The sequence below is a fragment of the Lepidothrix coronata genome, unplaced genomic scaffold (assembly GCF_001604755.1).
Source record: "Lepidothrix coronata isolate B3197 unplaced genomic scaffold, Lepidothrix_coronata-1.0 Scaffold132, whole genome shotgun sequence".
NCBI classification, from domain to species: Eukaryota; Metazoa; Chordata; class Aves; order Passeriformes; family Pipridae; genus Lepidothrix; species Lepidothrix coronata.
The window spans coordinates 275,361-299,864 of record NW_016690312.1 but is presented as its reverse complement, the minus strand read 5'-3'; the positions used below and the strand labels follow the sequence as shown (position 1 = coordinate 299,864).

Sequence of the window (24,504 nt, the reverse complement as noted above, 5' to 3'; positions counted from 1 at the left end):
AACACCGGGAACAGCTAGAGTTGGAGCGGGAACAGCCGGAGACGGGCTGGGAACACCACGAACAGCCAGAGTTGGAGCGGGAACAGCCGGAGACCGCTCGGGAACACCCGGGACCGCCCGAGTGTCCATCTCTGTGTCCCCCCGAGGGACTGACCGGGACCGCCTCAGACACCGCCCCTGTGTCCGCCCGTGTGCTATCCCCGGGACCCGGCCGGCGAGGCAGAGGCTGCGGTGCCGCTGGAGAAGCCGGGATGTGGAGCAGTCCCTGCCCGCCGGTATCCGCAGGGACCCCACGGGCAGGGCCCAGCTCGGTGCCGTCCCAGTCCCCTTCGCCTCCGCTCCGCCCCGGCCCGACCCTCCCGGGGGAACCGACGGACCCGCCCGGGCTGCCCCGCACCGGCCCCTGGGCGGGAGCTGCGCCGCGGGAGCTGCCCCGGGCCCTCCGCCCCACGGCTGCACCGCTCCGTGTGCGCTGCAGGCTGTGCGTGTCCGAACCGACTGCTCTCCCGCACCACCGCGGCTGCGGGGATACAATTTCCTAGCGGGGACGCTGTTGGAAGACGACGACTTGTAAACCAAAAAATAAGACTCTGCATCACCACAGCAGCTGCTACGGTGTGCTGATCCCGCGGCATCCCCACGGGAGATGTAAGGTAGTTCATTTTGTTACTAACACTTTGGCCATCGCGCTCCTGTGTGCCCTTTTCCCATCGACACTTCCTCTCGCACTCGGAAATACCATTTAAGAGAAAGACGGTGGTCCTAAATCATCATTTTTATAACTAATGACAGGGCAGTGTCTTTGATGGGACCCTCCAAATAAAAAGTTTCCCCCTATGACGGGGAATCCTCACAGATTTATGCTCCAGGCAGCAGACAGAGATTGGATTGCAGCTCTGTCCCTGCTGCCCTGCAATAGCAGGTGGGACTGTAACTGAGCTGTGCTTGAGCTGCTGCTCTGTGGTCTGAAACAGTGAATCACTCTTCATTTTCTGATTTTTCAGGATTTCCCAGAAAACTGAGTCAGGTGTCTCAGTGAATAACCCCCCTTCGATTGCTCACTGCGCTGGTGGGAGCAAGTGAAGGGCTCTCAGTGCACGCCGCTCCTCTCCAGTCCCAACTCCATCTGTTCATACCCTGTACAACCCTCTGGAGTCACCACACTCAACTGCTCTGGTACCTTTTCTTTCCTCTCAATGAAGGTCACATTTTTATCCAGGATAGTTTTTCCTGATTGTCCTTTAGGAGCAGGTTTGTGATGAATCAAAATAAACCGCTCTTAAAACGCATTAAATATGGGTTGCACCAGTTTAATTAGGATAAGTTTAAATGTCTCTTGAAACTAAAGCAGTGCATATTTCTTCAATAAAGTGGCCAGTAAAATCCTGAAAGCCCAAAGGTGTGGTCAGGATGTATGAGCAGGAGATGGTGCAGTAAGTGAATGGGAAAGCACAGCAGTGGTTATGAAAGGCAGCATTAAATGTACACAAGAGGTCTATACATCAAAAATTGGCTTAGCAAATGAGTATTGCTTTTGTGGAGTGCTACAGCTGAATTAAATTTGGATTTTTAACAAATGTTTCTACCTGGAAATTTAATTAAAACATAGTAGATGCTGTGACTATTTGTTATTGCACAAATAGAAAGAATAATAATTTGGGTTGGGAAAAATATCAATCTATCCAATCTATGTTATGAGTCACACATTTTATTGATTTTATCAGAGAACATTTCATTAATCCCTCAGTTGCCCTGATCCTGGACTTCATTTGCATACCACCATCTCCAGAGTTTTCATAAGAGAATGAAAAGTTAGACATGTGATTCTGCAATTAGTACTGACTATGAAACAAATTTTAATGTGCATTTTTCTGTGGCATTAAACTGGGTGTGTCCATAAAAACCACCCTGGAGGAAACTTTATTGCTTTGTAACTTCAGAAGATAAAAGTCACATTCCCACCGGAAGGAGAAAATGGCAAGTATTAAAATTTTAACAGGTATTTGTGGGTGGTAAATCTATAAAACATTTATTAGTATTTCTTCCCACTCACCTCTTCTAAATTGAGAGATAATATATATATATATATATATATATATATATAAACACACAGAGTAAGAAAGTATAATAGAATGTTTTATTTAATAAAACATGATGTACAGTGACTCACACTGGACTGCTTTCAAGTCAGGAGGTGAGGACATACCTAAGAATGTCTATAAACTTGCTGCTGAAAGTGGTTTTGGGCTTGGGCTTTCACACAGAGAACGAGACTTCTAGTAAAGCACAGAATCTCTGTGAACTTTTTTATTCATTCTTCTGCTATAAAATTACTTTTCAAATATTCAGATGTGTTTCATCACAGAAAACATTTCTGAACATATTTATTGCTCTTTCATTTTTAGGAATTATATATGTAAAGAATATTAAAAAAAAAATCAAAGATATATAATAGTCTTTAGGGAAGTTAACTTCCAGCCATGGTTTTAAAATTGCCTGTGAAATAAAATCCACCACAGAACTTGCTGAGCTGCTCTTCATCTCTCTACACTGCTAAACCCTGTGCCCTGTTTCCAGCCCAGGTTTGTCACCAATAACTCAGTACACAATAGGATCCCTCTGCCATGTTCAGCTGCACAGTGATAACAGGTCACAAACAGCTTCTTGTCTTCTAAAGAAGTGAAAGTGCTTAGAAAGGAGCACTATTTTCCTGGTTCTGTGTTTCTTTAAAATACACACTTTCAGTGCCTTCAATATGCAATTCAACTACCTTAACTTTAAATTTAACATCAAGATGGTACCTACCAGGTTCAAATCAGATTTTGAGATTATTTCTTAAAATGAACTTACAGAACTCTTTACCTGTATTATTGAAATTTACTTTACACTATAAACATATTCCTTTAACTGCTGATTTTAAGTATGACTTAGAAATTATAAATTCACAACATTGGAGAGTACAAAGATGACTAGAAAACAAGCAGCTGCCCTAGGAATAGCATAGAACTGTTTAGGTTGAAAAAGACCTCTGAGATTCCCCCAGCACTGCCAAGGTCACCACAAACCCATGTTCCCAAGTGCCACATCCACACATCTTTAAATCCCTCCAGGGATGGAGACTCCACCACTTCCCTGGACATCCTGTTCCAGCACCTGACCACCCTTTTCATGAAGAAATGTTTCCTATTTTCCAACCTGATCCTCCCCCGGCACAGCTTGAGGCCAATTCCCTCTTGTCCTGTCCCTTGTTCCCTGGGAGCAGAGCCCAAGTCCCACCTGGCTCCCCCCTCCTGTCAGGGAGTTGTGAGAGCGAGAAGGTCCCCCCCGAGCCTCTTTTTCTCCAGGCTGAGCCCCCCCAGCTCCCTCAGCCCCTCCTCATAAGATTTCTGCTGTAGACCCTTCACCAAACCCAGGTCAACTGCTTGGAAGGCAGAATATGTTTAAATTCAGTTTCATGTATCTCAGTTGCAAAGGAATTTCATTTTTATATATGACTTGTAGAAATTTTGGAGCTCTTCAAGTTAGTTGTAAATACTTCTCTACTCACCTAGACAGGACTTGATGGAGAGGCTCAGGAATATTTGACATCAAGAAGGCTACAATTTAACCCTTAAGCTTTTCAAGGGGGTTGTTTTCTATTCCTTTGTTTGTTTTTTTAATTCATTCTGGCCAACTTCTCTCTTTCAGAAACTTGCAAGTTGTTTCAGAAAAGAGCATCCAGCCTGTTCAGCCTCCAGAGGAGACACTGGAAGGGACCCCATCCATGTCTGTCAGTGTGTGCAGGGAGGGGGCAGAGGCTGGAGCAGGCTCTGCTCGGGGGGCCCAGCAATGACACAGGAGGAACGGGCAGGAACTGATGCCCAGGAAGGTCCAGCTGGACATGAGGAAGAACTTCTTTGTTGGGCAGTGACCCAGCCCTGAACAGAGACCAGAGAGGGTGTGGAGTCTCCTCACTGGGGATATTCCAGAACCATCTGGACACAATCCTGTGCCGTGTGCTCTGGGATGACCCTGCTGGACCAGATGATCCACTGTGGTCCCTTCCAACCTGACCCACTCTGTGATTCCGTGAAAAATAAACTCTGACAGTTTTCCACTTGAATTCTCTCCTGAAATGCTCATTTACTGTGTCCTGAGCTCAAAGAAATGTCTATTTCTATTTCCTGTTCCAACCACACGAGCTTGGAACCCTAATTCTATATATGGGAGTCTTCAACTCCAGTTTTGAGAGGCAGATGAGGGAGGACTTAGGAAGTTGTTCACTAGAAGCAAAGCCATGTGACTCTTTGGGGCAAACGGTTGTATTTCAAGGTATTGCTCTTCCCCTTCTCTGGGCTGTCACGTCAGAACCACCCTTCCTTCCTCCCTTCCCCTCCTTCTGTCCCCTCTCTCCAGGAGCCAGGGCTGCCCTGTGACCTCCCCCACCCACCTCTGAAGCAGATACATCTCCCTCTGTGAGGAGGCAGGAAAATCAGAGCTGATCCTCCAGACTCTTTCCATGCTCTCCACCTCCTCCAGTAGATGTCATTTTGCCCTGCTTCAGAAGCAGCCACACCAGCCTCTTTCCTTGTAACAGAATATCCGTGTCTTTGTTACTTTTCTAAAGAGTAGCTTTACTTGAGCTAAGTTACAAATGCAAATTGTCTGCAGTGGTCTCCCATGGACTTGATATGGTTTATCAGTCATTAACTGCAGAACTTTGCTACAAAGTCTTTGAAGTAGTCCAGGACATGCTGGAAGTGATTACAGCAAATCTCCCTGGGCACTCAAATCCTCCATGACTTTACAGTCAGTTCAACTTGGGCACAAAGTTCCCAGGACTCTGTTCTGGCTCCCATTTAGAAACACACAGGCCCTTTCTGGAAAAATCTGGCTTGTTATTGCATTTCAAAGCCCTATTCTGAACAAAATACTTGGTGAATCTTTGCAACATATTAATGTCCAGTAGCTGCAACAAAAGCTACTAAGTCCCCCTTCCAGAGATTGGTCTTTGTTGTGTTGTTTTCCAGGCTGTAAATACAAAAGGGGGGCCTGTACCATGTTTTAACAGGCAAAGCTTCCAGCAGAAGCCTTATTTGTGATTTTTATTTAAGATGTACAAATTGAGTGCAATCTCAAAATCATGATTTTGTGTGTTTGTGTGTGTGTGTTTACCTGTACTAAAAGAGTATTTTTTCAGGATGAATTCCACTCTTTGGTCGAGACTTCATCCACAGTAGTGTTACTGTTGGCTGGCAAGATCTGACTCTCTTAACACCATCAGCAGAGTAAAATGGGATCCCTGTGGAACACAAATCCGTGTTATCCCCACCTACACTCCTGCAATTCTCCACACGGCTGCGTCCTGAACTTGTACAAACCGCTTCTAAAATCACCGGGATTTGCCATTCCAGGCGGCTCGGGCCCCTCGGACACCCTGGACCCCAAATCACCAAACCTGCCGGCACTGCCCGGTGCTCACGGGAGGGGGACGGGGAGGGGGAACCCGGGGGGCGGCCGGGGGCAGAACCGGGCTGGGCAGAACCGGGCCGGGCAGAACCGGGCCTGGCAGAGCCGGCTGGGCAGAACCGGTCGGGGCCGGGCAGAGCCGGTCGGTGCCCCTCATCCCGGCCCCGCCGCCCCCCCGCTCCGCCGGTGCCGGTCAGTCCGATCCGATCCGGTCCGATCCGGTCCGGTCCGGTCCGGTCCGGTCCGGTCCGGTCCGGTCCGGTCCGGTCCGGTCCGGTCCGGTCCGCTCGGTGCCGCCCAGCCCGGCCCCGACGCTCCGTCCGTGCCTCTCCCGCTCGGCCCCAATGGCCGCCCCGCCCGGCGCGGCCCCGCCCGGCGCTCTCGCGAGAAGTGCGCGGTCCCGGCATGCCCCCGGCGGGCCGGGCGGGGGGGCGAGCGAGGCGAAGGCGGCGGCCATGTTGGGAGCCGCGGGGCGCGGGCCGTGCTGAGGCTCCGCCGGGGCCGCACTGGGCGCTGTGTTTATCGAGGAGCGGCGCTCGGGGCCGCGGGGGAACAGCGCCTGCCGCGCCTCTGCGCCGAGGTCGCTGGGCGGCCGGTGCCCGGCTGGAGGAGCGCTCGGCGCGGGGGGAGGAGGGGTGTCCCTGACCGAGGAGCAGCGCCATGAGCGGGGGGACGCCCTACATCGGGAGCAAGATCAGCCTCATCTCCAAGGCCGAGATTCGCTATGAGGGGATCCTGTACACCATCGACACCGAGAACTCCACGGTGGCGCTGGCCAAGGGTAAGGCCGCGGGCGGGACCGGGGGCGGCCGGGGCTGAGGGGCTGCTCAGAGCCCTCCTCGTCCCGCCGCCTCCCGCCGGGGCGGCTGCGGTGGAGGGGAGCGAGGGGCTGGGGAAAGAACGGCGGCCCCGCTCCCTCGGCCCCGCGGAGCAGCCGGGAGCGGGACCGGGCCAGCGCCGGGCTGAGGGTCCCGAACAGAGCGCAGGGACGAAGCCCTCGGCAGTGGAAGCGCTCCAGAGTTAGTGCGTAAAAGGGAGAAGGAGGAGGAGGCTGCGAAGAGGTTTTCTCTGCATCGTAAGAATTCCAGACCTGCAGGGTTCCAGGGCCGCGGGCGGCTGGGCTGTGCTGCATCCTGGGACAGCCGGGTCCGAGGGGAATCCCGAGCGCTGGGCTGTCGGCAGAGAAGGCTGAGCGTGAGCTCTCGGTTTGGGAGGTATCTATATGGCGCTGCATGGTTCGAAATGGTACGAGAACGTATCGGCCAGAAAATATATGTATACACGTATGTATGTATGTATAAGGAAGTTAGAAAGACGTGTTTACTGAGAAGAGAGTTGGGAAGAAAAGAAAAAGAGAACCTTTGAAACTGGGCATCCGAAGGATTTCGGTGTTTCTCGAGCGTGATAGTGCTCTCTCAACATAAAACATCGAGTCAGAACTGTTAGTCAGAACCTCTTTGTAATGGATTCTGCAAAACTCTGTAGTGTTTTACTTTATACTTCTTGCTTCTGCAAAGTTTTGCTAAATCATCTAAATGCATATATAAAAGCGGAGAATTTATCCAGCTGTAGCATAAATGAAATATTTTGGACAGGGCTGATACGAAAGGCTTAACGGCGTCTGTTTGACACGGCTGGCGGATACCGTGTGGTGTGTTCGCTTTCACTGGCTGTTCTGGGAATTCTCGGTTGTGTGCTGTTGTACTTTAAGGCCTCCTCCCCCCCTTATTGTTTAAGAAATATATTACTTTGTTTTGTAAATTCTGATACGTGGGCTTTCAAACACCTTACAGTAGGTTTGGTCCCAGGCTTGCGTTTCGTTTATGAGGCACTTAGCTTTTATTACGTGACTTTTACTTGTTTCTAAAGTTGCCTTTAGGTTAAATTACCTTGCTGGAGTCGCATTAGCTACTTTAAGAGGACAGCTGGTATTGGTTTATATGAGAAAAAGATGAACACTGTGATTAAAAATAAACGTTCCGGGATTCCAGTTGCATGCTGTGATTGTTAAGGTTTGTGCAAAAGAACTTGGAAAAAGAATCCCATCCTCGAGGACCTTGTGATAGTCTTGTCCAAAATGAGACTGATTTAGTGCTGACCAAGCCAATTTTGCATGACTTCTCAAGAGTGGTTAAGTCATGTTGTGGCATATCTGCCAATGCGTACATATTTATGACATCAAACTACAGTTACAAGTCTAATCTGCTCTCTTCCCATAGTTCTCATCTCAAATGTAAATCCAAACCATTACATTTGCTTTAATAAAACTTGGCTGAGTTAGCTGAAGAATGTGTGTTTTGTAATATAGCGTCATGATTCAGAAGAGAATAAACCAGTATTTCTAGGCCCCATGGAACTAAAAATCTTGAGATTAATCTGGAGCTGATAACAACCACGTTAGACTGCAGAACAGTTTGCTGTGCTCGTGAGCAGAATGCTCAGCTCTGGAATATTGGAGTTTCTGAAGGCTCAGGTCATTGAATGGATGTGACAGGGTATGTGTAGGGTGGCGAGTGTGCTTAACCATGGCCAGGTCTGTGTGTGAAAGCAGCAGAACTTCCTGTGCAGCTGTGAATAGTTACCTCTTCTTCCTGTGCTGAGTCCAGAAGTCAAACTAGAACTGTTTAATGTGGATCTTTACCACAAATGTCAAACTTTCTGCCAGAAGGAGGCAAAAAAAGCCCCAAAAGATGATGCTTTCACTTGCTCAGCTGCATAGACTGTGTGGCATGTCACCGTTACCTGGATTGAGTGCAGGACAGCTTATCATTATTCATATTCTAAGTGAATTCACTGAGACTGTGACATAAAATGCAAAAGTAGAGGTAGAATCTGTTCCTGAATAAGTGCAGATTTGCCCAGCAGTAGGATTTGTGCGAGCTAAACTAAAGTCGGAGATTAATCTCCTGAAGTTGTGCTCGTGGAATGCCCTCATTTATCTTAAATTGTCTGAGGTTTCAGACAGAAATAAGATCTTTGGGTTGCCAGCAGGGACTGTAGTTCTCCCTCACTGAGGGCAGTCTGCTCTTGTTCCCTCATCAGCATTTTGTTTACGAGGGTGGGATCTTTTCACTCAGCAAAACTTGTGGCCTGTGTCTCAGGAGTTAGAGGAAGAGAGCAACTGTTAAATACTGAGCATAACATTTCTGTCCTGCGCTGGAGTCTGAGCAGGGAAATCGATGCATCCTTTCCCAAAATGTTGGAGCGTGTGGTTATTTAAACAGCAGGGAAAACGCCCAGGCACACTGGATTCCAGGCATTGAGCAAGCTATGCAAGTATTTGAGGTTCTTAAATAATATTGGCGCATATGTTTGCTTTGGATTGCCAGCTTTTCAGAGACAGTGTCTGGAACCAAAACCACTCAACTCCTATTGTCAAGCCTCGAGTTAAATTAACTTGAAATGTCTTTCCAGTTCATGGTTCTAATTAATACTTGTTTCTTTTTAAAAAGCATTATTAATTTTTAAAATATCATTAAGTCCAACCAGTTTAAGAAGAGAGTTTGCAAGCCATGGATGGTTTTCTTGCTGGAAAGTGCTGCCCTACCTGGGGCAGCTAAGAATGATTGTGGTGCTTGATCTTAAATGTGGCATTAAAAATGAGGTGTGATCTTTCATACTGTAATATTTTTCTATTTCAAAGCACTAATTTAGAGAGAGTGATTTTTAATGCAGGTAAGCTGTGTAAGAATATCCGTGTTGGATTGGGAAAAGCTTTGTTCCTTTCAACAATAGGAAATCCTTAGGCATGAGAGTATATGTTGTCTCTCTGGTATAATGGATCAGTTGTCACTTTTCAGCTGTTGCACCATTGAGAGTTGCATTTGGAACAGTTATAGTTGATAGACACTAATGAAATAGCTTTTGGTAAATTAACAAGTGGTTAAACTTCTGGTATTTCTGGCATTTTCAACCATCTGTGGTAGTGTTTTCCATGGTGTAATGACACATCAAAAGGAAATCTTTCCTTTTAGACTTTTACACAATATTAGTTGCAGGTGAAAGACTAGGAAATATAGACGGAAGGAAGTTAAATTCTTGTGAAGACCTGAGCTGCTTTTTATCATTCAGGGGTGGGAGCGGGAAAGGGAAGGGTTAAATTTTTATCATGTTTTTATAAGTTGATTTTTTAGTCAGTTAAGTGTGATGCTCCCTGAATGTCCGGAGTTTTAGTGCATGTGTGCCAAACCAAACCTGTGCATTGTGTGTCCCAGCAGAATAATTCCTCTGGTCAAAGCCCACTCCTGGCTACTGCCCTCACATCCATGTCCTGCAAACCCAGCACCCCAGGGGTGAGGGGACATGGGCTGAATTGATTGTTCACGTTTACACTCCTGTACTGTGGTGTGCAGGGACCAGAGCATGTTCCCAGGGGAGGGGTTGGGGTGTTTTGAGGACAGATGGCAATAGGAATGACTTGCTCACTTGTGGTGGTCTCATTTTAATGGTCGTGCTTCCCCTGGGTTCCTTAGGAGTGGGGGGAGCTGTCTGTGTGTGTGTTTGCTGCCCAGGGAGGGAGAGGAGCAGAGTGTGTCAGTGCTGTGCACAGAGACTGAAATAATTCACTTTATATGAGAACAGGGTCCTCTTGCTAGTAGAGTGAATGGCTTGGCTTTTGAAGAACATTCTGCTTAAATCCCCTGTGTGAATCAGCAAGTAATCATATCTGCTAAGGGATAGGGCAAGTTGCAATGTTGCCATTGAATTCTACAATAGTGTAATGTGATAATAGACATTTAAAAATAGTAGTGACATAGTCAAAATCTGTACAAAAACTTGCTCTCAGCACTTTAATACAAAATTGGTGGAACTACTCGGGTGCAAGTACATACATGAATCCTGTTGGGCCTAACAGGGTGAGTTTCTTTCTAATTAGCTACTTAATTGTACTTACACTGATAAAAAAATAAGTTTGCTTTTAATGTGCTCTGGTTGCCGATTTGTTTGTAAGTCCCTAAGCCAGTTTAGGCCTTTAAAAAACCAAAGACCAAACCTGAAATTGTCAAAGTGAGATTACTGGTTCTGCCACAGTTCTGGGGTGAGTTGTAAGATTGGGTTGCCTTTCACACGCTTGTTTTCATTTTCTCTCACACTTCAGTATTTTGCTATAGATGAACCACTGAGCCTTGTTCTGGAGGAAGGAGGGAGTCTGAGGGAATACCCCCAGAGACAGGGCTAGAGAGAGCTCCAAGCCTGCTGCTCTTCCAAAATCTTGTGCTTTTGATACTTAGTATTTCTAATTATGCAAAACCATGGTGAAAGCTGTTTCTTTCTAAAATGCTGTTGTGCTGGCCACCTCAATATTAGACTTTTTACTTCAGTGAGCTCAGATTATGCTAAATCCTAATCCAAGCTGGAAAAGGAGAAACTGTAAAGGCAGCTATGCCTTTGGAAAGTACTAAAAGTAGCTTTCAACTCCTTGTCTTATAATACTTCTGAAGGGCCTGATTGGGTAGACAGTGCAAAAGCATTGAGTAGCCCCTTTTTAAATCACTGCCCATGAAGTTCTGGTTCCTGCTTTAGAGGGAAATCAGACCTGGGGTGGTTATTTTTGTTGCTTGGGGTGGGAAGGCGAGGCTGAATTGCAAATCAGAGGAGTTTGCTCACCCCTCTCCAGCAGAGCACATCTTCACTGGATGAAATTGGGTTTGTATTTTGCAGAAAGTTATCCTAAACCCAGTTTGACCTGGGGAGGGGAAAGATAGAGGAAAAAAGCCAAACTCTTAATAGCAAGTCTTGATGTGTTTTATGGCTAAACCACTGTTGACCTTCTCAGTGTCTTGAGCTACCTGTATAGACAGCTGAATCTCATAAAGATGAATTCTAAATTTTGGCATTGAAAATACTTCCTTTTGATGTTATGATAATTTTATGTTGGGGGAAAAAGACAAATTCTTTCTGACATACAGTAAAATCCCATTACCTCTTTGGAGCTGTCATTTAGGTGAAAGGTTGTTCACTTTTTTTGGTTGGTTTAGAATGGAGAAAGGTGATTGCCAGGTGTTAAAACTGTTCCTCTAGGTGACATTGGTATTAATGTTAAAATACTTACCCCGTGCAGCGTAGCTCTGACTTAAGAGAAACACTTTCAAAGCATATTTCTTCCATAGTTCATCAGATTTTTATTTCCATGTAAGGGTAAGATGCAGTCCTCTAACTTACTGCCCCTTTTTTGTGGTGTTGCTCCAGGGTAGTTCCTTCACTTTAGCTAGAAAGTAAAACACTTTGGTGACTTACTGATCACACTCTGGCCATTTTTGTGCACCTTGGTAGACAAACCAGAGAGAAGCAATACAAAATCAACTTCAGTTTTACTTACCAAGACAGCAGGTCAAATGATGGAATGAAAGTCCAAGTTAATTTATTAGTTATCTAATAAACAGAGTATAGGATGGCCAGAGAGTGAGGGTGGATCCATGGGCAGGACAGTGAAATGGAAAAGCCTGATGAATAAAAGCAATGGAATGAACTGTAGTAATGCACATGACCAGTTGATAATGTTATTAAGCATTACCTTGAGTTAATTTCTGCAAATTAAGTTTCAGATATCTTTTCCTGTAGAGGAAGAAGAGACATTTGTCTTGTAACAAGTATTGACATTCACTTAACAGAATGTGCCTTTTTACAGCACTCACATTTTACAGCACCATTCAGAGGAGACTTTCAGATGCACAGAAATAGAAAAGTTGATTAAAGTCAGCTCAGTAGATGATACAAGAATGAACAAAATAATTGTAACCACTTAATGTTATTATTTTTCATTGTAGCGAATTATACTTCTCCAAAAGGTTTTTAGTACTTGACTGTTAAGCTCTGTTTATGCAGCATTACAAGAAGCAACAGTGATGGAAGATGGTTGCTGAGAAATGACTCAGTGTCACTTCATACAGCTCTTGACTAATGGTTTTAGGGGTGCAAATAAGTGGCTAATGATGTCTCCAAAATGTTGATTCATCTGAAAATGAGGGAAATCTAATTCTGGTAAATTAAAGCAAAATACAGATTTTTGTCAGCATTATCTGTAGTACCTTACAAAGCAAACACGATCTAAAAGGCTGGAGCAAGAACAGTCATGAGGGATTATTAAAGCTGCTGTAATTCGATGAGATTGTGAATGTGATTGTCATGATTTTGGGGTTCGGGGTTTTTTCGTCTGTGGTTTCAATCCATTGTTCAGTTTTTGCTAACAAAACTCTGGCTCTTGAAGACATATCTCTTCAGCTGATTTTTTTTTTTGTTTCTCTTGATACTCACTGAGGGTTTTAAGGTGAGGAAAAGTCTTTGGGAAGGCAGTGGCAGTGAAGTGTGGTATCAATTACACCATGTACATGGTGATTATATGTAGTGCAAAAGGAGGAGCTTGATAAACGTCATTGCTGTGCAGCTGGAAAACTGTTGGAATTCAGCTAAGTACATACAAATAATTCAGTGTCTTGGCATGCTGCACCCTGTGCAGGCCTCCTTAGGAAGATAGTTATGCCCCAGTGAGTTTGCTTCATTTGACAGAGATCATATGAGCCTTACACCAGCAAGAGAATGCATTTTGCTTTGTGAAAATTATAGATGCATACCACAGAATTCCTGTTGTTTTATTAAATGTTGATTTAGCCCTTGAATCTACTGAGAAATACTTCACTTTGGATAACTTTTAATATTCTAGTTTCTGGTAGTATTAACATGTTTTCCTGATTTGCAAGTACAGAATATGAAGTGTGTAAACTCATGTATTCCTTGACTCATAGGACTGCCTTACCAGCCAAAAAAACCTGCCTTGCTGCTTCCCCTTACCCTCACAAAACAGTTGAAATAATGAACATGTAAGTGATAGCATAAGTGATGTCTCAGTCTTTCTACTTGGTTTTTAACTGAAATTTTTAAGATCAAATTGCTGAGGAGTTGATAATGATAAAGAATATGCTGCCTATTTAATAAGGATTTTTTTCTCAACAAAATTTTATTCTGGTTATTTAAAGCTGTTGGTCTCTGTATGTTTGAAACTTCTGCTGGCTGTGGGCTGTCATCATTGCTCCCTCTGTCCCCATGTTGCAGTTCGCTCCTTCGGCACAGAGGACAGACCGACGGACAGACCGATCCCCCCTCGCGATGAGGTCTTCGAGTACATCATTTTCCGTGGCAGTGACATTAAAGACCTGACTGTCTGTGAGCCACCAAAGCCTCAGTGCTCCTTGCCACAGGACCCTGCTATTGTTCAGGTGAGTCACATCATCTTTCTAGCTATAGCCAGGTAGCTTTAAGTGCTCTCTAGCTGAGTGTTTAAAATGTTTATCACTCTGAAGTTCACAACCCAGTGAAAGAACTCTGGAAAGATTTTCCTCGTTGGAATCATGTCTTTAACAGTGAAATTGGAGGTTGAAATCTAACTCTAGCACAGTGCACTGGATACCAAAGCTGCTGTTTTCTCAGAAACAATTGATTTTTTGTGGATCTTGATGCCTTTTTTGAAAGGGACTTGGCTTAGGAGGACACTTATGCAGGAGTTCTTGGAAAGATCAGGCTTGGTAAAGGTCAAACGGAATAGATGCTGAAACCTCTCCAAATCACTAATGATTTTTGCTTGTTTGCTTTTCTTGATTCTTGATTGCTGACTGACTTAAATGTTTCATCTAGCTATATGTTTTTATGGAGGCTTCATACAAAGGGGCAGTTATTTGAAAAGGGAATACTTGGTACCTGAAGGGAAAGCAGCTTACAGCTTGAAGCCTTCAGGATTAATCAGCTTGTTGTTTCATAGTAAATGGACTGGCAGAAATAGTTATTTTTCATCTTGGAAATCTATTGGCTTATTGATTGTGCTTATGGGGTATCTTAAAATAATCCCTGAGAGCAAGAGGAAAACTCTTGCTTCAAATGGAACTTGATAATTCCATGTAAGTGTTCATAATTCTAATGTTTTAACTATTCTGTAGGATAGAATTCTTGGCCTTTCCTTATGAGGAAGGGCTTTTGTACTTCCTCTAAGAGCTTTTGCTGAATTTGGTGCAACCCCTTTTGTCAGTGGTAGTTGAGAGCTGTGAAGTTGCATTGCTGCCAACCCCAACAATAGTGATAACCCCACGTGTTTGAGTCTTTTATTGTTCCGGTGGGTCTTGAAACTTCAAGGAAAAAGATAAACACTTTCCAAGTTTGCTAACAAAGCTTATATGTGTATTTGACAACAGAGTCCAGTCCGAGGTTCTGTGGAAAAGACTGCAAAATTTCATGGCATTGTTTTCACAGGTCTGTGATGGTGGAAGGGTAAAAGTGCTTTCTAAACTGTGTACATAATTGTGGAAATGCTTTTTCGAGTTTGTCCATTTCTTGCCTCGCAGAACTATTTCCCAGTTTTTGTGTAAGCACAACTTTTTGCTAGTGTGCTGTGTTTTGTGTTCAGTCCTCTCTAGGATCCTCGAGCACCTCTTCATTCCAGTCGGTGGGCTCGTACGGCCCCTTTGGCAGGATGCCGGCCTACAGCCAGTTCAGCCCCAGCCCGCTGGTGGGCCAGCAGTTCGGGGCTGTCGGAGTCGGTACGTGCTCCTGGCTTCTCCGGGTGGGCACACACGGCAGGCAGGGCTTGCAATTTCAGCGCTGTCTTATCCCGAGGCACGTTGAAACTCCTCAATCCACATCAGTCCTGCAGTTCAGCTCAAAAGTACAGAGTTTTTCATAGGCTATGCAGCTCGAATCAAAGCAATTATGATTGAGAATTAAACACCTGTCTCAGAGGGACAAGTGGGGAAAGGTTCCTCTATTCAGGAATTCGTTCTATTTTGTATATATTCATTACATTCGTCGTGTGATCCTTATATTTCACAAGGGACAGAAGCAGGCCCTTCACAAAAGCCCCATCCCTGGCTGTGCTGTGACACCTTAACCAAGGGTTTGGATGATTCAGCACAGGCCTCCAGCTGTTAGAGGTGTTATATATATAATATAATGGCCAGTCTTCGCGAGCGAAGATTTGGGAAAGGTCATTAACCCTTCGAGCCTGCGCAGTGGATTTTTTAGGTGAGACCCAGCGTGCGCTGAACTGAGCCCACCCTTGGGTGTGAAATACCTGCCTGAAGTGTTTGTGAGCTGCATGGGCCGGTGGCTCCTTTAAATTCTAGGTGCTCTCTGAGACTTACCAACAAACTTTCCTTCCTGAAAGTTTTGTATTTGACATTTTAGTTTTTCACACAGGAACTCACAGTCTTGTAACTGTTACAGCAGAGTGTTACTCCTGGTACTGAAAATGTTAGCCATGTGAAGGGAAGGCTGTGGAATTGGCCATAACTTGATATCAGTTAATGAGATGTGGCAGTCATTTTCGTTGAGAGGGTGTTAAGTGGAAATATAGCAATAACATCAGTAAGATGCTGTCATGACTGTTTTGTTAATGCTTGTGATACTGAAGTTAGAAGGACTCTTTTATTTTTTATATTAGATTAAAAGAATCGAGATATTACAGTCTTACCAACTTACTGCACATACATATGTTAGAGAAAACAGAAGTGTATGGGAAGGGCAGACTTATGTGTATTCTAGAATAACTGTCTAATATGGCTTCACTAATCCATACTAATTTAAAAATAATGAAATAAAACCTAAATCAGGTTTTACAACTGTATTATTTCTTCCAAAGCAGGAGGTTCTTTAACATCTTTTGGAACAGACTCTTCAGCCAGTGCCAGCATGTCCCAAAGCACTGCAGTTGGTTCTGCATTTACAACAGATGCAAGATCCCTAAAAACACAGATGTCTCAAGGTAAAATCTATTTTAGTAACTTTGCTCTTTTTTGACCAGTGGTGCCCCCATGACTCAGGTGATTGCCAGAAATGCCAACAAAACAGCTGAATTCTGTCACAAAAACACTTGGTATTAAACTCAGAAAGCACTGAGAGGCTTTGTATTTGCTTTTTAAATGTGTTTTTTTACATCTTGGAGTGCTGCATAGGTAGCAGGACATTTGTTGTTATCCTTAAAGCATCTGTACTGAGGAGTAGGACTTATTTCAGTGGAATAATGTTAGCAAATAGGTGCACGTGGAAATTCAGTATCTAGTTTTGTTGATAACATGACAAAACTCAGGATACTTCGTGCTGGTTGAAATGTGAAATGCTTCATCTTACAATTTTGAAATCTTTATTTCTAACTGTGGTTTTTGTAACAGCAGACCTGACTGCCTGTAGAGATCCTGACATGACTCAGGTCAGCTTAATAGTAACAGAAACTGTGTTGGTAGTTTGTGTAATTTTGGAAAAAGAAAGTAGAGGCAAAAAGGAAATTTCTGATGATTTTTGAGTAGCTAAGAAAAAAAACAACCTAACTAAACATTGAACACCTTCACCCTTGCCTTTCATGCAAATGTGTTAACATTGCTCTTCAAAATCAAAGCACCTGCTCTTCCACTCTTCATTGCTGTAAAAATATGAGCTAAGATATAATCCTAATGCAGGTTTTAAATGATGCAGTCATGTTAAAAGTCAAAACACTTAATAGCAAACAGGTTTTTTTCCTGAGTTCCAGCTGAGATTTGTATACCCATTAGGAGTTTCTAGGACTAGTTGAGTGGGTTGCCAAAAATAGGTTCTACTTTGCTGGATTAATTGAAGGGGAGGAAAGTATGACAAGCATTTCTCTGTTGAAAAACTAGCTTGGTTTTCTGTAGTTGAAGTTAAAAGCTGTGTGATTCTTGGCCTTAATGTGTGGCATATGCTCCAGATGAACATACATTCTGCCACACAATTTCTTGTGGGGCACCAACAGGATTTTTCTGTGTGTGTTTGCTTTAAAAAATATTTTTCCTCTTTGTAGACTACAAGTGTGGTGTGGTTACTTTTACTGGTTGGGTTTGGGGTTTTGTTTTGTTTTGTTTTGTTGGGGATTTTTTATAGTTTTGATTTGGTCTTGTTTTGTCTTTTGTTGAGCTTTTGTTATGGGATACAACTTTTCCTTCCTGGGACTTGAGTGCTATTCTAATTTCTCAGTAGATTTGCCTATTTGATGTTGTAAACTTGCCTGGCTGGATCAAATGGCTCCATTCTGAACATGCTCCTGCCCCCAGCCAGTGCTGCAAATGGCCATGTGTGAGCAGCTCCCAGAGCTCCCTCACCTGCAGAGTCCTGGCACCAGCCAGCCCTGGCTGCTCCCTGACTTGGCAGGGATAACACAGCAGCGCCCTACAGGACATGGATTTCAGTGCTGGAGCCTTTGGGAGCAGCCATTTCCCACTTGCCTTCCCAGGGAGGCAGAAGGTGTATTTTTACCTCCAATCAATGTGGAAAATTTCATTCCACAGCTAAATGCATATCCTGGATGGGGTGGTAGGAATTAATTGTCCCACCCACTTTTTTCTTTTAGACTAGAGGAGGGGGTATTGCTAAATATCCTTCATTCTGAGGGGATCTGAGGGTGCAGAAAGATTTATTTCTTTGGACACATGTGGTAAGGTCTAGATTGGTTGAGACCAGTAACTCACATTTGTGTTTAAAAAATAACTCTTTGGGTTTTGTTTTGTTTTATTTTTGCCCAGGTCGTTCAAGCCCTCAGATGGATCACTTGAGAAGGAGCCCCACCATGGAACAAGCAGTACAAACAGCTTCAGCCCACCTGCCCACCCCGGCACCAGTGGGGAGGAGGAGTCCTGTCCCAACCAGACCTTTGGTGTCTGCTGGCCAGAAATCCTTGGAGAACCAAGAGCACCGACGAGGTAGCTTGGGCTGATTTTTGTACAGCTTATTTCCTTCCATACACTTAGGAAGTGCTCTCTTTAAGGGCAACACGTAGGAATTTTCCTGATGTCTCTTACTGGTAGACTGGCCAGCAGAGACCTGGATTAGATATATATTCCTTTTTAAAGTCAAGCATATATTCTAAATTAATTTTTTTTCTTTTATGATTGTAAACTTGTGGTTTACATTTATAGGTTTGGATTTATTTTTTTTTAATCTGAACTATATATACAGAAGCGTGGTCAAAAATACCTAATTGGATAAACAAATCATTTTTTTATTTCCAACTTTAGCTGAAGCACACAAGGTTTCAAGATCAGAAAATGAACTCAGAAATGAAAACAAACGACAAATTGGTAAATCTTGTTTTGAGAAATAGCTATCGTTGTTCTCAGACTTCATTATTTTTTTAAAATCTGCTAAAATACATAAATTCTTTCACATTTTGTTTCTAGTGGGTAACAGCTTTGCATTGTGTCCGAATAATACAAGCACATAAAGTCATCATGAAAGAGAAAATCTCTTCTGGTTGCTCTAAATTAAGCAATTTGAATAAAAATGTAAACCAAGCAGTATTCATGGATTTATAAACACAATAGCATGAAAGAAAGCCTGTTACCTTTCTACAAAAATACTTGACTGAAAAGCCACTAACATTTTAACTCTTTTTTAAAAAAAAAGCTTTTAATGACTTCTAGAAAGTCATTTAGTACTATAATGTTTTCTGTGTCACTGCCATCATTATTGTAAGTGAATTTACAAAGTACAAGCTGCTCTGATGGGATTTTTAACAACAGAAGTGCAGGAAGTGGATGCATGAAGTCCCAACCTGTTTTACCCCAGGAATTGGAGAGCAAAACAAAAAAAACCAACCGCTCTCCACCACCCTCAAAGAGAAACCAATGCCCAAGACAAAACCAAAGAGGATCTCCCTCTTCTCAGTTCCAGGTGCACCTTCAGCACGGAGAGGCCGTGGAGGCCACAGGGGGGGCCGAGGAAGATTTGGTATTAGGAGGGATGGTCCAATGAAGTTTGAGAAGGACTTCGACTTTGAAAGTGCAAATGCACAATTCAACAAGGAGGAAATTGATAGAGAATTTCATAATAAACTTAAATTAAAAGGTAAACCAATTTTTGCTTTATATTTGAGCATGGAAAAACTGTGTCTTGCTGTTTTAGTTCTGCCTTGGAGAACAACTTTTAAAAGGCATATCCTATTAAGTCTTGTTTGCAGTCATAAAAAGCTTATTAATAAGTAAACTGGGATTATCTATTAATTAAATATTTGGCTCAGTGTTTGAGTTTTGAAGTAATTTTAACTAGCAAATATCGTATGTCAAGTTCTAACAAGTCTGCTTGTTTAAAATGCAGATTACTTGAGCAGAAGCTCCAATAATATTTGTTACTTTAAAGTTCTGGAAAGGATGAAATAAAAGAAACCCCATGTTTTATGTTTTCAATTATTAGACCAAAATTAAAATATCAATTATAGACCAAAAGCAATGGGAAAAACATGAGTTTGGGATCAGAACTTTCCTGTAGTACACAGGAGAGTTTTTGTTTGAAAGTATCCAGCATTTTCTTGCTTTTACCCTTTTCCAAAGGAACACAGGAGTAGTTAGAAACCATTCTGCCAGCACTTGTTTTTTAGCAGGCTTCTGTTTTGATTACCTCATTCTCTTGTGACCAGCCACCTGTTTGTTACTCTGCTGCTCCTATTTTTGGACAAAACTGTTACAGGTTAATACAGGGAGTTCCCTATTCAGTGAATGGTTGGCTAAAAGCTGGGAAATAAAAGCTAGGAATAAATGGTCAGATTTCAGTGTGGAGTAGGAACACCAGCAGAGTCCCATAGGATCTGTCCTCTGGTGCTTGCCTCTTTTTCGGGATTATTTCTAAATGAGTTGATGGTTTGCTGTTGATACTGGGGATGAACAAAACCATGGAATGGCTTTTATGAGGATTGACTGAGTGAGGCTCTTAAATCTGGGAAGGAGGTAGTGAAGAGGGTAGAAAACAGGGCTGTCAAATCCCTTCTGCCACAGGTGTTTTTGTTAACTAAACCCCCAGAAAATACAGAGGACATCAAACCCCCAGACAGCAGCAGCAAAAGCATCCTAATTTATGCCTCAAAGTATTTGATTTCTGCATTAAATTACAGAGAGGTTTTTGTAATTTTGAGCATTCATTCAGTATAGCTTCTGTCTGGGAATAAGTTAACAGCGCTGGGTTTTTTAGGCTTCTGTTTACTTTTTCTTTTCTAGAAGATAAACTTGAGAAACCAGAGAAGCCTGTAAATGGAGAAGACAAAGGTGACTCAGGTGTTGATACCCAAAACAGCGAAGGGAATGCCGATGAGGAAGATCCACTTGGACCCAACTGCTACTATGACAAAACCAAATCCTTCTTTGATAACATTTCCTGTGATGACAATAGGTATGGCCTGCAAGGGGAAGCTTGTTAGTCTGCTTAATGCATGTTTGTCAGAAGGTACTGTCAGTGCCACTCCTTACAGTCAGCTCTGAATCGAAAGCGATTAGAGCTCATTTCCACAGGCAGGGAGCAAAAAGGAAACAGGAACACAAAGCACAGCATTTCTTTGTGGGCAAGGGCAATATGTTAATAGGAAGATATTTTAAAGTTGCTTTAGAGCCACGCTTTTAGAACTTAATGCACAGGCTCTAGAGTCTCCTTTCCAGGTTTATTAAAGAGGGAGTGTGTGTTTGTTTTGCTTTGCTCCTAAATTAACACTTCAGTTAAATCAATTATGGCCCTGCTTTGGTAATGGTTCCTGAGCAGATTATGTAACTGTCTCTGCCATAGTGTTGTTTGAATGGGCAGATAGCTTCCGAGGAAAATTAAAGCTTATCTTTGGCTGTTGTCTCTTTATTAGACACGAGGTTGTGGATTGCTGACCTATTTTGAATTATGGGAGGGAGAGGGGGATTGTTGTACTGACAGCCAGATACTATAACATCTGTAACTATTAACTGCTTTCTTGCTTTAAACGACTCTGCATGAGGAGGATACAGAGTGTGCTCTCCTATGTGGGAAACTCTCAGCACTGTTGATACCCAGTTAATGGCACCGTAACGCGTCCCTTTGACAAGTTCAGTGAGCTGTGGCAGACACCTGCATTCTTGCAGAAGGGAGAGATTTACGGCGTGGTTCATGTGTCGTTTATCGATTCCGGGGCTCTTTGGCAGCTCTCTCTAAGCCAGGCAGTGTTCTCCCGGGGTGTTTGGCAGCAGTCCTGTCCCTTTTGTGTGGCAGGGAACGGCGACCCACCTGGGCCGAGGAGAGGAGGTTGAACGCGGAGACCTTCGGCATCCCCCTGCGCCCCAACCGCGGCCGCGGCGGCTACCGGGGCAGGGGCGTCATCGGCTTCCGAGGTGGGAGGGGACGAGGAGGAGGAGGAGGAAGAGGCTCCTTCCCTGCCCCCCGAGGCTTCCGCGGCGGATTCAGAGGAGGTCGTGGAGGCAGGGAGTTTGCTGACTTTGAATATAGGGTAAAATGCGTTTAATATTACTGTGACCTAATCCACCGTGCTTGGAAAGTAGTGGTTAAAAACCTCCTGCTTTTAGATTTGATGTTGAACTAGAATTTCTTGAACAGCGTTTTGCAGGGACTCTTGAGCTACTTTATTGAAAATGATGAAATTCTGGTTATATAGCATCATCTTATTATCAACAGCAACCAAAAAATAAAAGCTGCCTTTCTTCACATGCCCAATATAGTTACCTGATAGCTGGTATTAGGGGGAGGGGAGGGAGAAAAAGAGAAAAATAAGTTCTGCAGATTGAAAACAAGTGTTAGAAATGTGAATTGCAAGCATTTTTCTAAGCAGTGTTGTAAAATGTAAAGATTTAGAGGGAGTAATTTAACTTGCTTCCTGTGTGCAACAAACTTGAATTCTTTGTGAATGAGTTGGCAGAAAGCCTGTGTAGACTGGTGTACTGGTTAGAATCGTTAACAAGGATAATTAACCAAACTGGTTCAAATGAAGTAGGCTTTTACAATTCTGATTGGGACAGAACAAATTCTGGTAGTTTACTGCATGAACAGTTAGGAGTTTTGCAGACAAAAATCTTTGTTTTCTGTTAGAAGTTTTCAGTATTTTTAAGTAAAAGAGGAAAGGGGGTTTCATCACAGCAGATTTTTGTGTCCCTCAGGTGTTCCTTCATTAGATTGCAACAATTAGTCCTGCGATTTAAGGAAACTTTTGGCAACTGAACATGAATGGAAATGAGGGATTGAAGATCAGTGGTTTGAATTTCTGAATAGGAGTTTTGCAGCCTCCCAGCTGAGTGGGAGGTGGTGTAAAGGCTTCGGGTTTGTGCCGTGCAGTCAGGAGGAGCTGCTCCTTGGTGTGTGCCAGCCCTGAGGGGGTTGGAGCGGGTGCCAGCTGAGCACCCAGGGAGGTCTCCTTTCTGCTGCAGGGGGTGGGCAGTGGCCCCCACAGCGCATCTGCTGCCCTGATCGATCTGGGGGGTTTGTTTTGCAAAATGAATTTTCACATTGCGCTTTTGTTCCCTCCAGAAAGACAACAAAGTTGCTGCGTAGTCTACGAGAAAGCTGAAACCGGGTGAACGTCTAGATCTTCTTGATTCAGAGAATTAGTTTTGATCTCTGCAAAGAATGAAGTTAATTTGCTGTATACTTGTCACCAGCACTGGGATTTAACTATTTAATTTCAAAGGGGTGTAATGCAGTTACTTTTGAAAAATGGCCATCTTTGAAAACAGTGAGCATTAAATATATTTGAGACAGAAGGATGAGTAATTTCTTATGTATAGTTAATTATAAGCAGTACTTCGATGGAGTTTAAGTATTTTTTCATCACTGAAAGGATTTTTCTTATTACTAAACTGTATTTGATAATTGCTTCAAGTTGTAAGGACAATTGTATGCAGAAGGCCGTCGATACTGTGAGTGTTTTGACCCACTGAAGGTTGTTTTTTGGAAATCCTGTAATATCCCTTTTGAGGTAGTTGTACTTGTATCAACTAGGGTGCTGGACAGTAGAAAACTTGCTTTGTCAGTCAGATATGTACACACAGTAAATACTGTTTCTTAGGCAAAGGAAAGTTTTTATATAGTTGTAAAATTCCATTATATCCCATTGCCAAAGAAACATTACAAACTTTGTATAGCTGTATAAAAAGCAACTAATTTTTTAAAGAATAAACATTTTTAAGTCGGCAAACATACTGTGTTATTGCAGAAGTTGATATGCTGAAGAACACTGAAGTAGTTGGTTTTTTTTTTCTTTAGCAGCTTTTCAGGCTTAAATGTTTGATTTTATATTTGGACTATAATGAAGTTTTGAAAATGTTCTTCCATTACACGAAACTGGATACACGCTTCACTGCTCTTGCAAGAATTTGATTTTGTAGTTTCTGGCATATCACAGGATTTGACCAAGTTAAGGAGATATTTTCAGAAAAGGAGAAAAGGAATTTTCATATGTCAAGATTTGCAATTAATTTTACTTAGTGAGAAATATTAACTTTTTTTAATAATGGGCCAGGCACATGAGTTGGTGATTCTCCTGGAGTGCCTGGGAAGAAAGTCTGTCTCCATTTGTCAATTCTTGAAATGTTAACTTTGTTGTAATACCTGTAGACATGAGCAATTTAAAGAATTCTTAGTGTTTGAAGTTGTTTGCATTTTGATAGACCGTAGCTTGGAGACAGTGAGACTCTGGTTGTGAGACTGCCAGGTCACAAATGACAGAGTATGGACTTCTGGCCAATTCTGGATGAGTAGTTACAACTTTGATATGCTGAAATAGAAACCTGGTCATTTGTGTCTGTCTATGTAAAAATGAAGGCCACAGGAATAAAGGGATCCAAAGATTACATCACTTTGATCTAATTTGCTGATTTTCTTTTTTTTTTTTTACTTAAAAATGTTCAGTGGTGATAAAGATGTGGAAAACTGCACTGTTGAAAAATTGGAATATTTAAAAGTGGTTGATAGAATCTTAATTTTATAACTTTTGTATAGCACTACAAGGAAGTATTTTGTAATTGGTTTCCTTATTAAGGTCAAGTATTTGACAGCTGTAGAAGTTAGGTAATATTGTTTAGTAATGTTTTTTGCATGTTAACAACTGCCTTTTGGGATCCACAAGTCATGATTCTGAACACCTGTTGAGGTTTTTGACCGTAGAGGCAAGTGCTGTCCTGTTGCAATAACTCTTTACTGTCTGAGGTGTTCCAGCTGTAAATACCGGGCCGGGAGCTGCGGCCGGGGCCAACCGTGGGTGTCCCTGCCGCGCCCGGCCAGGCTTTCTGTTTTTTTTTATTTTAAACCAGAATAAACTGTTCCATAGAAGCGCTC

General features: G+C 43.2%; 1 protein-coding gene across 4 annotated transcripts; it reads left to right on the top strand.

The window, feature by feature from the left end:
- Window positions 1-5,895: 5,895 nt before the first annotated feature.
- On the top strand, window positions 5,896-24,498 carry LSM14A (LSM14A, mRNA processing body assembly factor). 4 transcript variants are annotated; one of them, XM_017826928.1, is made up of 10 exons: window positions 5,896-6,229; window positions 13,498-13,661; window positions 14,840-14,972; window positions 16,073-16,192; window positions 17,961-18,137; window positions 18,453-18,515; window positions 19,102-19,281; window positions 20,424-20,595; window positions 21,433-21,667; window positions 22,699-24,498. In XM_017826928.1, the coding sequence occupies exons 1-10, from the start codon at window positions 6,109-6,111 to the stop codon at window positions 22,720-22,722; spliced, it is 1,389 nt and encodes a 462-aa protein (XP_017682417.1). In that variant the 5' UTR covers window positions 5,896-6,108; the 3' UTR covers window positions 22,723-24,498. The 4 variants fall into 4 exon arrangements, with proteins under 4 accessions (XP_017682417.1, XP_017682416.1, XP_017682420.1 ...); XM_017826927.1 differs by having other exon boundaries at window positions 16,070-16,192; XM_017826931.1 differs by lacking the exon at window positions 18,453-18,515.
- Window positions 24,499-24,504: the final 6 nt, after the last annotated feature.

What these genes read in the sequence shown, in the direction of transcription:
- LSM14A (XM_017826927.1), top strand. Translation starts at nt 6,109, where the DNA reads ATGAGCGGGGGGACGCCCTACATCGGGAGCAAGATCAGCCTCATCTCC. An exon ending in AGGACCCTGCTATTGTTCAG is followed by an intron (nt 13,662 to 14,839) that starts GTGAGTCACATC and finishes TTTTGTGTTCAG; the next exon opens with TCCTCTCTAGGATCCTCGAG. An exon ending in GTTCGGGGCTGTCGGAGTCG is followed by an intron (nt 14,973 to 16,069) that starts GTACGTGCTCCT and finishes TTTCTTCCAAAG; the next exon opens with CAGGAGGTTCTTTAACATCT.